General features: G+C 42.7%; 1 protein-coding gene across 1 annotated transcript in view; it reads left to right on the plus strand.

Annotated features, from left to right (window-relative positions):
- The window catches only part of LOC135108603 (uncharacterized), a 171,230-nt gene that overhangs the window by 100,009 nt on the left and 56,221 nt on the right, over window positions 1-15,000 (plus strand). The window contains 4 exon segments of the mRNA XM_064019762.1: window positions 761-873; window positions 1,073-1,238; window positions 9,048-9,242; window positions 10,564-10,822. Coding sequence (XP_063875832.1) covers window positions 761-873; window positions 1,073-1,238; window positions 9,048-9,242; window positions 10,564-10,822 — 733 coding nt within the window.

The raw sequence follows: 15,000 nt of genomic DNA on the forward strand, positions 1-15,000 counted from the left end.
AAATCCAACGTACTTATATTGTCTAACACCAAAACTAAAATACTACTGAAACAGGGGTACAAAACTAAAGCAGGGTGAGGGGAGGACAGGCCGGCTGAGAGTAAGGGATTGGAAAGAGAAGAGGGTGGAAATGTAGAAGGGAGATGGGAAGGATTCAGGAAAGATCACTGCTGGAGGGGAAAGCGGTGATAATGATGAAGATGATGAGGGTGATAATGATGATGATGATGATGATGATGATGATAGTGATGATAATAGTAATAGTAATAATAGTGAATAAGCAGAAAATGTTATAAATAGACTTGTTTGACTAATTTACATGTCTCTCTCTCTCTCTCTCTCTCTCTCTCTCTCTCTCTCTCTCTCTCTCTCTCTCTCTCTCTCTCTCTCTCTCTCTCTCTCTCTCTCTCTCTCTCTCTCTCTTATTTTGTTTTATGTATTTATTTGGTCTATTTATTACTTCTTTTTATTAATTTATCTATCTATTTACTTATTCATACTTATTTTTATATGTTTACCTTTATTTACTAATTTGTTTTATTTATCTATTTTAATTATTTAATATTTACAAACTTAATTTGATTTATTTACTGATATTACATATTTTTTTATCTATTTATCTGTTCGTTTTGATTTCTATTTGTATTTATTTATTTTCTTGTTCATTCATGCATTTTATTTGATCTTATTTTATTGTATTTTATCTGTTTATTTATTTATTTGCTTTTGTGTGTGTGTGTGTGTGTGTGTGTGTGTGCAGGCGGCGGGTGCGGAGACGGGCGCGAGGTGAGGCTGGGGGACCATTGCTACCTGGTGGTGCCCTTCAACCACGTGTCCTGGACCACCGCCACCCACATCTGTCGGGACATGCAGGTGTGTAGCGCTCCCTCTCCCCCCTATCCTCTCTCTCTCTCTCTCTCTCTCTCTCTCTCTCTCTCTCTCTCTCTCTCTCTCTCTCTCTCTCTCTCTCTCTGGAAGTATTTTTTTTCCCTTATTTATCTATTTATATATTTTTTTTATTTTATTTTACTTATTTATTTATTTATTTTATTCATTTTCGTGTGTGTAACAGGGTCAGCTGGCACGCGTAGGCAGCAGGGAGGTGGCGGGGTGGCTTGGAGAGCAGCTGCGCGCCCTGCCAGACTATACGGGCGGCCGGCACTACTGGGTGGGTGGTTCTCTACGCCCACACGCCCACACCTGGACTTGGAGCGATGGGACCCCACTTAATATTACAGGTGATGGAGTGAGGGAGGGGAGAGGGAGGGGCTAGTTGTAGTGGTGGTGGTGGTAGTGGTTGTAATAATAGTCGTAGTAGTAGTAGTAGTAGTAGTAGTAGTTGTTGTTGTTGTTGTTGTTGTTGTCGTTGTTGTTGTTGTTGTTGTGATAGTCGTAATGTTAGTTGCTGTATCATTATTTAGAATGCCTTTACATTAGTATTAGTAGAAATACTTGTTGTTCTTGTTGTTGCTGTTGTTATTTTTCTTGTTGTTTTTGCTGTTGTTGTAGTAATTGTTGTTAATGTCGTTGTCATCGTTGTCGTCGTTGTCGTCTTTGTTGTCGTCGTCGTCGTAATATGAATGTGCCTACGTGTATGATATGCACACACTGACAGCAAAGTTCTCAGTGTTGTTCGACCTTGTGGTTTAACAAGGTGTGCCCCGGTAACATGATTATTTCACCTGGCTGAGGGAGAAGTGTCCTCCAGCGAGAGGCGGGAGGGCATTCACCTCACACGCGGGTGAAGGAGTGTGTCTGGGGGGATGGTAACACTGTTATATTCACTCAAAACAACGGTAAGATGAGTCGCGTGTTGTTTAAAGGCGGCAAGGCTCCACCAGACTCTGCGCTGATATTACCTCGTATTATTAAACACTTCCTGCATTCATTCCGAGTGTTCCCAGAGCCCACGGGGATGACTAATTTGGTTCTCATGAATGTTTTCCTCATTGATAACGGAAATCCTTTGTTTTCTTACGTTTTCCTCTATTTGATTGTGTTCTTACAAGAGGTAGGAAAATAATGTTCTCAAATACGGTGATACATGAATGGAATAGACTCATTAATCAAGTATTTAGTGCTGAGTCATTAGGGAGCTTTAAAACATTACACAAATGTATGGATGGGGATAGGAAGTGGAAATTCGTAGAGATATTTTATACAGGAGCTGCCACCCCAAGTTGGCTTCATGGCTTCTTGCAGCTTCCTTATGTTCTTATGTTCTTACGTAACTTAGAATTATGAACATACTCTTGAGGACATTAATAACTCCCACTAGACCCTATTAATTAAGTAGTGTAGATGAAGCGCCGAGACGTTGACAAATATGGACCGTAGGGCAGAAACACACTAAAGCAGATAATTAACGCGACACAAATGTGATAGAGATGCTTGTCAATGCATTCAGCCATGGCAGCGTTAACACCTCCATGTATTCAGCAGATTGACTATGCAACACAGTATGAAGCAAAATTATAGTTCGATATATAATGAATTACGTACAATAGGGTCGTTCTGTGTGCAGCCTGAGTGGGAGTATCAGGAGGGAGGCGGGGGTGTGGTGGGCAGAGGCGGTGTGGTGAAGTACCGTGCGAGGCAGTGAGGCGCGCGGAAGCTGCGGTGATCGGCTCTTCGGGGCTTGGCTGGGAAGACTGTGAGTTGCCAAGTGAGAGGAGGGAGAAAGTGTGAGTGCAGGGAATTCACACCCACCTACACACACACACAAACACACACACACACACACACACGAGCGGTGGTAACAGAACATATCTCTGTGTAGCGTGTCGTTGTCGCCTCCTCGTCAGTTCCATCAAGTACATGAGGCTGGCGGTGTGCGTCTGTTGAAGGGCCCTTACTTTACACCTACCCTGCCTCTCTTTCCACGTCCTTCCCTTTCTTCCCTTCCTTTTTTTATTTATTTGTTTATTTATTTATTTTTTTATTTAAGGGCGCCACTGGCCAAGGACAATAAAATGTTGAAAAAAAAAGTCTACTTGAGTGCCATTTCCCAAAGAAAAGTCAAATAGGATAATCAAATATTGGAGGATAAGTGTCTTGAAGCCTCTATCTTCAAAGAATTTAAGTCATAGGAAGGTGGCAATACAGAAGCAGGCAGGGAGTTCCAGAGTTCCTTGCCGTTCATACTTCTACTGCTTCCATTATATCAGAAGCTCTCTTACCCTGCTCCTTTCCTTTCCTTCATTGCCTCACTATAGTATGCTGATTTAGTGAGCGGAAAGAAGTCTTGATAGGTGTATATAGTAACTGCGATTATGTATGTATTTGCCCAGTCTGTCTGATAAAGGTTTGGATTCCTGTTTATGAATAGAAGACAAAGGACTAGAAACACACCTTATCCCACAACGATGTTCTTGAAGGATGTCAGTACCGCATGAGCGCGACGAGGCTGTGGGTTTTTGGATATAAATGTCACAGGGTCGGAGACTGTATAGTCCCTGTGCCTGAGTGAGTGCCGCGCAGAACAGTGCGTATCATGGACGAGATCTGGTGGAGGCCAAGGCTGTTAGTGGTGAGGGATGTGAGGAGGTTCCTGCGTCTCCTGATGATGTCTCGGTCTGAGCCTTGCCGTACGTCACGCAGCGTGTCCCTCACCAGCATCATGACCTGCGCCTCGTCCACCTTCAGTGCCTCTCCTCCAGCGCACATCACCGCCTCTCCAAAATCCACCACCCACACGTCCACGCCCGAATCCGTGTCCTTAAAGCTGACAAGAATATTGCCGCCGTGGAGGTCCCGATGGATGACGCGCCTCTCGTGCATGGCTGAGACAATATCGCAGAGGTGCAGGAGAGCGGTCAGGCAGAGACGGACTTCACCACGCCGCCGCAGCTCCACCACGCTAATTCCTGGACAGCGGCTCATGACGAGGACAAGCGGGGCGGTCTGCGTCACCCCGTACAGCCGAGGGACTCCCGCCACGCCAGCAAGTACCTGCAGCACCTGAACCTCGTGAAGCAGGGCCCTTGACCACCCGGGAAATTTCATGTTACGCTTCAGGGCCACCGGCAACCTCCGCCCGTCAGTCAGCGATAGGATAGCGCCGTGCACTTCACCATAGCGGCCTCTCCCCAGTTCCTCCCTCCCGCGCAACTGTTCCCACGTCACTCGTGGCACCTTCTTTGAGTTCCCAGTTCCAGAAGACGTGATTTTTACCTGTTCTACTAATTCTATTGCATCAACGATCCTAGTAAAGGCATTCTAAAGAGGTTAGTGAGAATATTAGATAAACAGCACCGTCATGCGCACGTTGGGACTGCTGAGAGTGGAATAGGATAGTAGTAATAATTGTAGTAGTAGTAGTAGTAGTAGTAGAAGTAGTGGTGACATCACAGACAAGAGTGCGAGGATATATGATATAAGAGCGTTATTAAATCGTGAGAAAATAACAAAAGTGTGGTGAAGTAGAGTGAGAAAGGAAGAAAGAAATAAAGAATAGAGTGACTATAAAGCGACCTGGCATAGAGAGAGAGAGAGAGAGAGAGAGAGAGAGAGAGAGAGAGAGAGAGAGAGAGAGAGAGAGAGAGAGAGAGATGGTACTCAGTTCTGCCTATCCCTGAATCGAGTTATCCACGCTGCAGGCAGATAGAACTCAAACACAGAGGAAAGAACGGAGTGAGGCAACAGTGTAACAAGTATTGGCAGAGGATACTTAACCGGTTTCCGCACTTCACCACCTGGCCGGGAACGAGTAAAAAAGACCCGTATTCTGAAACAATTCTGCGCCGCACCTCCACTACTTCCAAAGGTTCTAGTCGAAGTTACACAAAGTATAAATGGTGTTTCTGTGATTCTAGTGATAGGCAAGATTTCTACGTTATTAACAGAAGAGATATTCATGAAAACCCGGCTGACTGTCCTTGTGTCCTTTGAAAACAGTTGGCTGAAAGAGCAAAGGGTTTCTGAATATGTGCTAAAAGGCCTATGGATTATTATTATTGCTTGACTTTTGTGTGTTTTGAACGTCATGAAATAGGCCTAACACTACTGACGCAGGAGTGATTTAGCCCCAAACCTTTAACTCTTTTCGTACCGTTGCATCGATCACATTATATTCAAGATTAAATTATGAGATCACTAGAGAATTCCATCGAATTAAAGATAATATTTTTTTGTTATCAAAGGATCGTAGGTCATCTAATTGCTCGTCTAACTTAATTACATCTTATCTGCTTTATTATAACTGATGATGTGTAATTTGATCAAGGTTGCCATTTCGTGGGGGGGCTGTTATTTTTGTTTCCTTCATATCCTAGTATTATTTATTTATTTTTTTCTAGTTGGCAGACCCATTCTTAGTCTCTCTCTCTCTCTCTCTCTCTCTCTCTCTCTCTCTCTCTCTCTCTCTCTCTCTCTCTCTCTCTCTCTCTCTCTCTCTCTTTAAAATCTTAGTGTCTTTGCTATGTAAAAATACTACAGAGTGTTAAAAGTAAGAGACATCACTATTTCCATCTATTTTTTCTGTTATCCAAGCACATGAAGTAAAATTCTCCTTTCCGTTTTATTGTGACTACTTTTAACAAGGTCTCGTGGACGTTATTAGTTTTTTTTTTTTTTTATCATTATAACGATAGTTTAACAAGGATCCTGCTTCGAGAATGAAAAAAAGATACCAATGAGAACCCGACCAACCATCTCTGCGGTCTGTGGGAATACGCAGTGCTTGTGAGAGGCCGGTGTTTCAAAATGCGGGTCCTGTGTTGTTCCTCTGTCAACACAACCGTCACTTTGCTGGAGGCACTTACTTGAGTACTATATTCTGAAACCGTTCTGCGCCGCCCCTCCACTACATTCACAGGGGTCTAGTCGAAGCTGCGCATTTTTTTTTTTAAGGGCATTTTGACGATTCTAGTGGCGAACTAACAGGATTTCTACTTTATTAACAAGAGAAAACTCGTGGGAGCCCGGTTAATCATCTCTGTGGCTTTTGAAAATACTCGTGGTGAGAGAGCAGTCTGTTTCTGAATAAGGGTTGTAGTTTCACCTGCCTCTTCCTTTTCCCTTCCCTTTCGCCTTTCACCTCTCTTCATTATGGCCTTCTTCCTCTTCTTTCTCTTCTGCCTTGTCCATTCCTTTCTCCTCGTTTCTTAAACTTACTTCTTCGCAAACAGCCTCGGAAGTGCCAATAGGTCTGCTGCAGGTTGTTCTTTGTTGTTTGTTTGTGTTCCTTTATGCTCACGGCGAGGGAGCAGGATGAGGGAATGAGGACGCTGCCTTCCCTCGCGCGTAAATGGAGAGACAAAGAAAGCTCGGACATATCACCTTGCTTGGCCTCGCACTCCGCCCCTTGAATCCGCGTAGAGCTGCAGGTACTGACCCCCGGCGTGCACGTGCCGCTCACTAGGCCGCCACACTGCTGCAGCGCCACGGTGCCTTCGTGCAACATTCGCTTGCTTCCCATATACACTCTGGATAAGGTCATGTTTGATGTTCCTTCACAACTTTTTTTTCTGTGTGTGTGTGTGTGTGTGTGTGTGTGTGTGTGTGTGTGTGTGTGTGTGAAAACGGCTTTGAGCGAATGGGTGGATGGTGGAGGATTTTGTTAAGATTTGCCAGTTAGATTATCCTTTTTTTTCTTCTTCTTTTACTTTATTTTGTCTGTTATATTTTCTTCTTATGAGTTTTAACCACATTTTATTTTATTTTCAATGAGAGCACATACTTCATACAAGTCTCGGCTGTGTTACATGTCCATTATACCTCCTTGTTTTGAACCACGACCATATTGTTTCTTATCTTAACTATTACACATATTTCACAAGGCTCGACGACATTGCGTTATTATACTGACTACACTTTCTGCGTACGAGTTCCATTCGTATTATTTCACTCATTACAAGTTTCTTTTAGGAGATACAACCATTTAACACTTCACTGATCACATTCTTTTCTTACAAGCCTCAGTCGTATTATCTACTGTGCTCTTCCTGTGACCTCCCATCATACCATTCATTATTTTCTTAATTGCCTTCTTGCGAGTCTCAGCCACCAGCTACTACGTCACAGTTTTCATTTATTTACTCTTTCTGTGTGTGAAGAGGCTGACCAAGGGGCGGGCACTAAAAATAGATAAATAAATAAAAAAAAAAAGCCAGCTACTTAGCCACCATATATATATATATAAAAGAATTATTCAAAATTAAGAAGAGTGTTCAAATTGAGGCCAGTTAAGGTCAAAAATAATTGCCGATACTTCTCTCATAACCCTTTGACAGCTAATACTTGCCTCACCGTACCTATTTACCTTACTTACCTAATGTTTAGTTACCCTAGATGATGATGTTAATTAATAAAACGAAAACCACAGAGGCCATAACGCTAAGACGACAACACTGCTTATTTTTCTATCAGCAGTATCTTTTGAAATCATCCTCAACTCATACTTATTCAATTTATTAAGCTTGAATAAAAAAAAAAGTCAAATTATAAAAGGTTAAATGAATAGTAATGATGAGTGGTGAATGGTGAACTAATGAGTGGTTGAGTGTTAAAAGGATTGACTGATAATGGATGTTGGTGATAAATGAGAAGTGGTGAGTGAATGAATGAGTGATAATGAATGGTGCGAGTGGTGAGTGGTGAACCGTGTGGTGAACCTGAGCCGTGAGTCCCTGGCGCGGTAAAATAGCTGGTGTTTCCCTCACTTTCCTCACCATTGTGTTGTCTCTCACAGTAACGTTACCACACAAAGGAACATGTATTAAATGAATGGAGGAGGGAGGAAGGAGAGAAAGAGAAGGAGGAGGGAGAGAGGAAGAGGAGGAGTAGGAGGACACCCCACACCCCCTAAAGCATCCGAAGGTAACACAATGGAACATGTTGTATCAAATTATTAAATAAAGGAGGAAGGAGAGAAGGAGGAGGAGTAGAAGCAGGTCGAGTAGGAGTAGGAGGAGGAGAGCAGCCACACTTCTTGGCACAGTGAAAGTGGCAAGGTAGAAGGTTAATTTACACGTGAACTCCATAACACCAATGAGGAAATGAAGTAAAAAGGAAGGAAGAGGAAAGAGGTTTTTTTTTTTTTTAAGTTGGTAAGAGCAGAGGCCGAGGAAAGCATGACTTGAAAAATGTGCACGATTGAAAACTGGCATTTTTTATGAGTGAAGGTAAAGAAAGAGGAAGCAGGAAAAGAGGGATAAAAAAAGGATATTGGGAAACTAGTTCATGTAGGCAAAAGAGAAAACGAGAGAGAGAGAGAGAGAGAGAGAGAGAGAGAGAGAGAGAGAGAGAGAGAGAGAGAGAGAGAGAGAGAGAGAGAGAGAGAGTTAAAAAAAAGAGAAACAAGCAGGAAATGGGAGGAAAGTGACTAACAAGAAAGAAGAGAAAGAGCAGAAAACAGAAAGAGGAAGAAGGAAAGAAGACAAATAGGAAATACATGCCAGTGAAAAGATAAGAGAGTTAGATAGCGGAAAGAAGAGGATTAATAAGATTGAGAAAGAGAAAAGAAAATAAACGATGAAAAAACAATAACTGATGGAGGGAAGGAGAGCAGAAACAGGAGGAGGAAGAGGAGGAAGAGGAAAAGGGAGAGGAGGAGGAGGAGGAGGAGGAAGAGTTGATAATAATGAATAGACGGTGAAAGTATATTAGTAAGTAGTAGAAGTAGTAGAAGTAGTAGTAGTAGTAGTAGTAGTAGTAGTAGTAGTAGTAGTAGTAGTAGTAGTAGTAGTTGATATTGTAACAGTAGCAGTAATTGTTTTTATCGTTGTTGTTGTTAATTGTTGCTGTAATAGGAAAAGGATGAAGAGAAGATGGAGGAGGAGAAGGAGTAGGTAGAAGAAGAGATGGAGGAGGATGAAGAGCAGGAGAAGGAGGAGGAGGAGGAGAAGGAAGGCGAAGAGCAGAGGGAGCAAGAAGAGGAGGAGGAGGTGGAAGAAGAGGGGATGGAGGAAAAAAAAAAGAGTTAGAAGAGAAAAAGAGAATAACATAACATGCGAGAGAGAGAGAGAGAGAGAGAGAGAGAGAGAGAGAGAGAGAGAGAGAGAGAGAGAGAGAGGGAGAATTAACACAAGCCGCCTTCCCTATTACAGAGATGGGCGGGGTGGAAGTGACACGCCCCCCGGGAGACACCCAGCCCCTGTGTCTCAGCCTGCAGGAGAGAGGACACGCCTCTGTCTCGCCCGCGTCCTCCTCACGTCCACACCCACGCCAGCATCCGCCCATGACCCTCACCGCCCACCACTGCGAACTGACGGGCGGGTTTGTATGTTCCAGAAAAGTCCCAGGTGAGAGAGAGAGAGAGAGAGAGAGAGAGAGAGAGAGAGAGAGAGAGAGAGAGAGAGATGCTGCAGTCATTCTTTTAGCTATTTTTCATCAACAGTTTTTCCTTTTCTCTCACTTTTTATCTTTTTATTTTTGTGTGTATGATTCTGCATTAGTCAGTTTGTCCACGTGTGTGTGTGTGTGTGTGTGTGTGTGTGTGTGTGTGTGTGTGTGTGTGTGTGTGTGTGTGTGTGTGTGTGTGTGTGTGTGTAAGAGTAATTACTGTTTGTTTTTTTGTTTTTTATCTTTTTTTTTTTACTGGATTGTTTGTATTGTGTTAAATTTGTATACTCGATGACTCTCTCTCTCTCTCTCTCTCTCTCTCTCTCTCTCTCTCTCTCTCTCTCTCTCTCTCTCTCTCTCTCTCTCTCTCTCTCTCTCACACAACCATTACAGTTTCATCCTGCAAAATAAATATACATGTTGAGTTTTTAACGGAACTGCCACACACACACACACACACACACACACACACACACACACACACACACACACACACACACACACACACACACACACACACACACACACACACACACACACACACACACACGGTTTAAACTCATTTATGATTGTCGGTGTGTACGTTTGTTATTACTCATGCAGTGTAAACGTTAGTGTGTGTGTGTGTGTGTGTGTGTGTGTGTGTGTGTGTGTGTGTGTGTGTGTGTGTGTGTGTGTGTATGAGAACAAATTACTACAAAATATTTTCCTAAAAGACTTTAATTTCCTCTCTCTCTCTCTCTCTCTCTCTCTCTCTCTCTCTCTCTCTCTCTCTCTCTCTCTCTCTCTCTCTCTCTCTCTCTCTCTCTCTCTCTCTCTCTCTCCCAAAAGTTACGTAAAATCAACACACTTTCTCTGCCACAAGCATTTTTCTTTTTTTTCTGTGGCTTTTATAACTACCTGTATTACACTTTTTCTTTTTTCGTTGCTCTTTCACAGTCTCATTCTTTCTCCCCTTTGTGAGCTGCTAACCCTCAACGTTACTGGCTTGCAGCTGATACATTTAACACTGATGCCGCCGCTGCTCATAGTGGTGATGATAATGCTACCGTTAATTTTTGTTGCTGCTGCCTCTGCTGTTGTTACTAATGCTGTTAATACGATTACTAATACTGTTACTACTACTACTACTACTACTAAAAATACCACAGTACCACTCGGTCAACACCACCATTCATTAACTGACATAACGACGCCACCACAAGATCATATACCACCACCACCACCACCACCACCACCACCACCTACCAGCTTACCCCAGCACACCCCACTCTCCTACAGACCCCCCAAAACGCCAGAGTCGCATCGTGGTGGGGCAAGGCGGCAACCTCACCTCGCCTAACTTCCCATCTCCCTACCCGAACAACCTGCACCTCACCACCACCTTGCGCGGCCCGCCTTCCCACCGCTTGGTCCTCTCCTTCACCAAGTTGGACCTCGAGTACCAGGACCGCTGCCTCTACGACTACCTGGGCCTGCAGAGCGCCCCCGGGGAGGACATGGTGCGCTACTGCGGCCGCCACACCACCCGCATGGACAGGTATCGTGACATAAGGGGAGGTACAGACACGTGAACAGACCACCGTGACAAAAGAAAGGAGTGACGCGAATCTGAAGAGTGATATCTGTGCTCCCTCGGACGTTACGCGGTTTCGTCACGAGAGGACATCCACCCTGACGTTTTTGTTGTCAGAGTCACGTTACGGTGTTCTGTTTCACGTGTGGGTGTCACTTGTACGCGCCTGTGTAAGAATGTGGTCCATATGTTGAGGCTTTTACGAATGTTTTCATGATTCTGGTGATAGATTAACAAGTCTTCTACATGACCAGTGGAAAAGACACCAATGAAAAGCCGACTATTCATCTCTGTAGCCTTGAATTTTTTTTTTTTTTTTTGAGAGCTAGAAACGTTTAAGAATACGAGTCTATGTAAGGGAATAAGCAAGAAACCAGTAGGCCTACGCCTGGTAATTCCTGCGTGATTAAGTTTTAAATACTACCAGTGCCCACCTCTCATCACTGTACAGAAGTTTATCTCTTCTTAATACTTTAAATACGATATTGTCTCTTTACTAACAACTTCTTCCAGTCTAATCCAATCATCAACCATTCTATTAAAAAAAAAAAAAGTCTCTTCCTTAATTTTTTATGTAATTTAGATGCCCGACCCCCGTTACATTTCTTTCGTCTTATCTTGACTACCTACCCTAAGAACTTCATCAAGATCGCCTTTGCTATATCACGTATGCTACTAAAACGTCTTGACCACATCCTCTTTAACACTACGCCAACAGTGTAAGGTGAAATATAAAGGCTGGGAGGACGCTCACTTCATCCCAGCAGCAGTGCTCGGGAGATTCCTATGTGTATCACCTCCCACTAGCTCTTTATTTTATTTATTTATTTTTTTTTATAAGTGTGAAGGAGGCTAGTTAAAGACGCATGCACTCGTACATACAAAAAAAAAAAAAAAAAGAAAAGTTGGTAGGGAAAGCCCGCTTCTTTATTGCCGCTTTCAAAAAAAAAAAAAAAAAGTGTAGTAGGAAGTTTAAAGGAGTTGGGCAGTTTAGTCCTGGAAGTGCCTTGATACTTCTGTGGAAATATACACCTTAACCCTTTGCCTGCCATTTGATACACCTTTCCTTAATAACTAATCACTCCGAGACATCTTTACTTGTTCTATAGCCACCGCCCCAAACTGCTTAGAAACTGCAAAATTTATACTTTGTAATCACCTATTTTCGTGTAGATGCTTGTAAAGACCTCATGCATTACTTCTGGTGCTGTTAATTGTTTCGTGTAGCAGTGAAAGGGTTAAGTCGTAGGAAGTGTGGGGAGGGGAGGGGGGAAGTACATCAACAGGGAGCGAATTCCGGAGTATAACAGTGAAAGGAAAGAGTGAAGATACTGGTTAACTCTTGCATTAGTAAGGTGGACAGAGCACAGAATTGAATGTACGTATGTTGTTAATGCACATTCTTTACTGTCACATGAATTTTCCATATGATACTCACTAATTTATTCTACTTATCCTGTTTTTTCCACATACGTACATCTTATAGGCTTCTCCGTTCATTCCTTTACAAATCCCTCCATCACATATCAACCTTTTCACTGCCCTCCACCCACCCTGCACTGTCTTGTATTGGTGAACCCTTTTTGATAACGGTGACAGGTTACGGTGGCAGGAGCTAAGTGGCTGTGGCAGTGGAGTGGATGTAAAGGTTGGTATAAGAAGCTGCTTTGTGTAGATAGGACGTGGTTTGTTTCCTTTAGGCGTGTTACGTAGACAGAGACGAGAGAGGGAGAGAAAGTGCTGTGTGGGAGGAGGGAGTTTTGGGTGTCGGGTGAAGTATGCAGGTGTAGCCAAGGCAGGAGGAGAGAAAGCGAGAGAAAAAATCAAGTATATGAGGAGGAGAAGGAGAAGAAGCGTGGGAGAAAGAAAATATAGGAGATGTGGGAGGGAAGGAAAGAGAGAGAAAGAGAGAGGAAGAGAGTGTGGGAGGGAAGGAAAGACAGAGAGGAAGAGAGAGAGTGCAGGATAAGATATTGGAGATAAGTTGAGAGAGGAAAGTGGGAGGTTGTGAAGAAAAAAAGGAAGAAAAAAAAGTTCAAGTAGGAAGAGCGTATAGAAAGAAATACATAGAGTGAGTGATTGAAATTAAGGTAAAAGAGGAAGAGAAATGGAAGGAAAGATAAAAAGGAGATAGAGGAAAGAATTAAGGATAAAGTGCAGAAGGAGATAGAGAGAGAGAGAGAAAGAGGAGGATGGAGGAGAGAGGCAAGTGGATGGAGGAATGATGAGGCCTGTAGGGAGAGGGAGAGAAATGGAAAGGGAAGTGAAAAAAATGTAGATAAATGAATCGATGGAAAATAAAATGAAAAGAAATATCGTGCAAACCATTCTCTCTCTCTCTCTCTCCTCATCTCTCTCTCTCCTCTCTCTCTCTCATCTCTCTCATCTCTGTCTCTCTCTCTCATCTCTCTCTCTCTCTTCATCTCTCTCTCTCTCTCTCTCTCCTCTCTCTCTCTCTCTCTCTCTCTCTCTCTAATACTAAGATGAAACAGAATACTTGAATGTCCTTAACGAAAAAGTTCCCGCCGACACACACACACACACACACACACACACACACACACACACACACAACACACACACACACACACACACACACACACACACACACACACACACACACACACAAGAAATAATGAGTGTGTACCTAAACCCTAAATTTTTGGAGATGAAACACATTATTAAGGAGAAGAAAAAATGAAACCCTATTCCAGTCTTAACTTTTTATTTCTTTGCTCTAAGAGAGACACTACTGAAATATATTACATGCCTTAAACACTACACACCTAAGCCTAAAGCAGGTGAATAGTTGATAATATTAAGTTTGCATTTACTAAAAGAGTAGCGTTAAACTTAAAATACTTAAAGTACTTAAAATTCAATGTCTTAATCTTAAGTAGAAAATAACTCTACTGAAATATGGATCTTGCAGTTTACGCACCTAAGCCAAAAATTAATTAATAACTGATGATATTAAGGTTGGAATTACTACTATAAGAGACGGGGAATAATATTGAACGTAAAATAACTGAATGCCTAATAATACCGAATCTTGAAGAGCTGAATAACTGATAATTTGCCTAAAAGGTTTTGATAACTGATATTACCATACTTCTCTCATGAAAAAAAAAAAAGACTGGAATAGACAAAAAAAAGGTACCTGGGACACAAAACCATAAGAAATATTCCGAACACATTACTTAAAACAAAAAGTACACAGATAACATGACACAAAACACACAAAAACTTTATCTAAAACCCGCACAGAAACCACCTGGAGCCTAAAACACAGAGGAGCGTCACGCAACACACACGAACCAACCAAAACACAGAGGAGCGTCACGCAACACACACGAACCACCCAAAACACAGAGGAACGTCACGCAACACACACGAACCACTCAAAACACAGAGGAGCGTCACGCAACACACACGAACCTCCCAAAACACAGAGGAGCGTCACGCAACACACACGAACCACCCAAAACACAGAGGAGCGTCACGCAACACACCAAAACATCCAAAAAAATAACGTAAAAAAACACAAAAATAAAATATTAGTGCATGAATCACCAAGACCATTACCCGGAACGCACAAAAAACAAACACGGCGTAAAACACACACAAATACTTTGCCTCAAACACAAACATAAGCCCATTGTATAAGAGGCTCCCTGAATTTTTGCCCTCTTCAGTTTGCTTTGAGTCTCAAGGAGGAAAAAAAATCTTGGTGTTGAGAGGAAGCAGCTCAGCACTGCGAAGGGAAAGAGGAAGAGGAGGAGGAGAAGAAGGAAGAAGACGAAAGAAGTGGAGGTGAAGTAAGATGAAATACTGTATGACATCTAGTAGGTGGGAGGAAAGTGAGGAAAAGGAAGGAAAAAGTGAAAGAGAAATTAAATTATGTGATGGATGGTGATAAGGAATGGAGGAAAGGAGGAAGAGGAAGGGAGATAAAAGTAGACATGTAGTCGGTGAGAGAGGAAGGAGAGGGAGGGAGGGAGGGAGGGAAGGAAGAAAGGGAGGCGTGTAACAGATGACAGGGAAAGATAAGAAAGCAGGTAGACGGTAACAGGTAAAGGAAAGAAGGAGATGGAGAAGCAGGAGGAGGAGGAGGAGGTGGAAGAAAAAGAAAATGAAAAAAA

This window comes from Scylla paramamosain, chromosome 17 (assembly GCF_035594125.1).
Source record: "Scylla paramamosain isolate STU-SP2022 chromosome 17, ASM3559412v1, whole genome shotgun sequence".
NCBI lineage: Eukaryota > Metazoa > Arthropoda > Malacostraca > Decapoda > Portunidae > Scylla > Scylla paramamosain.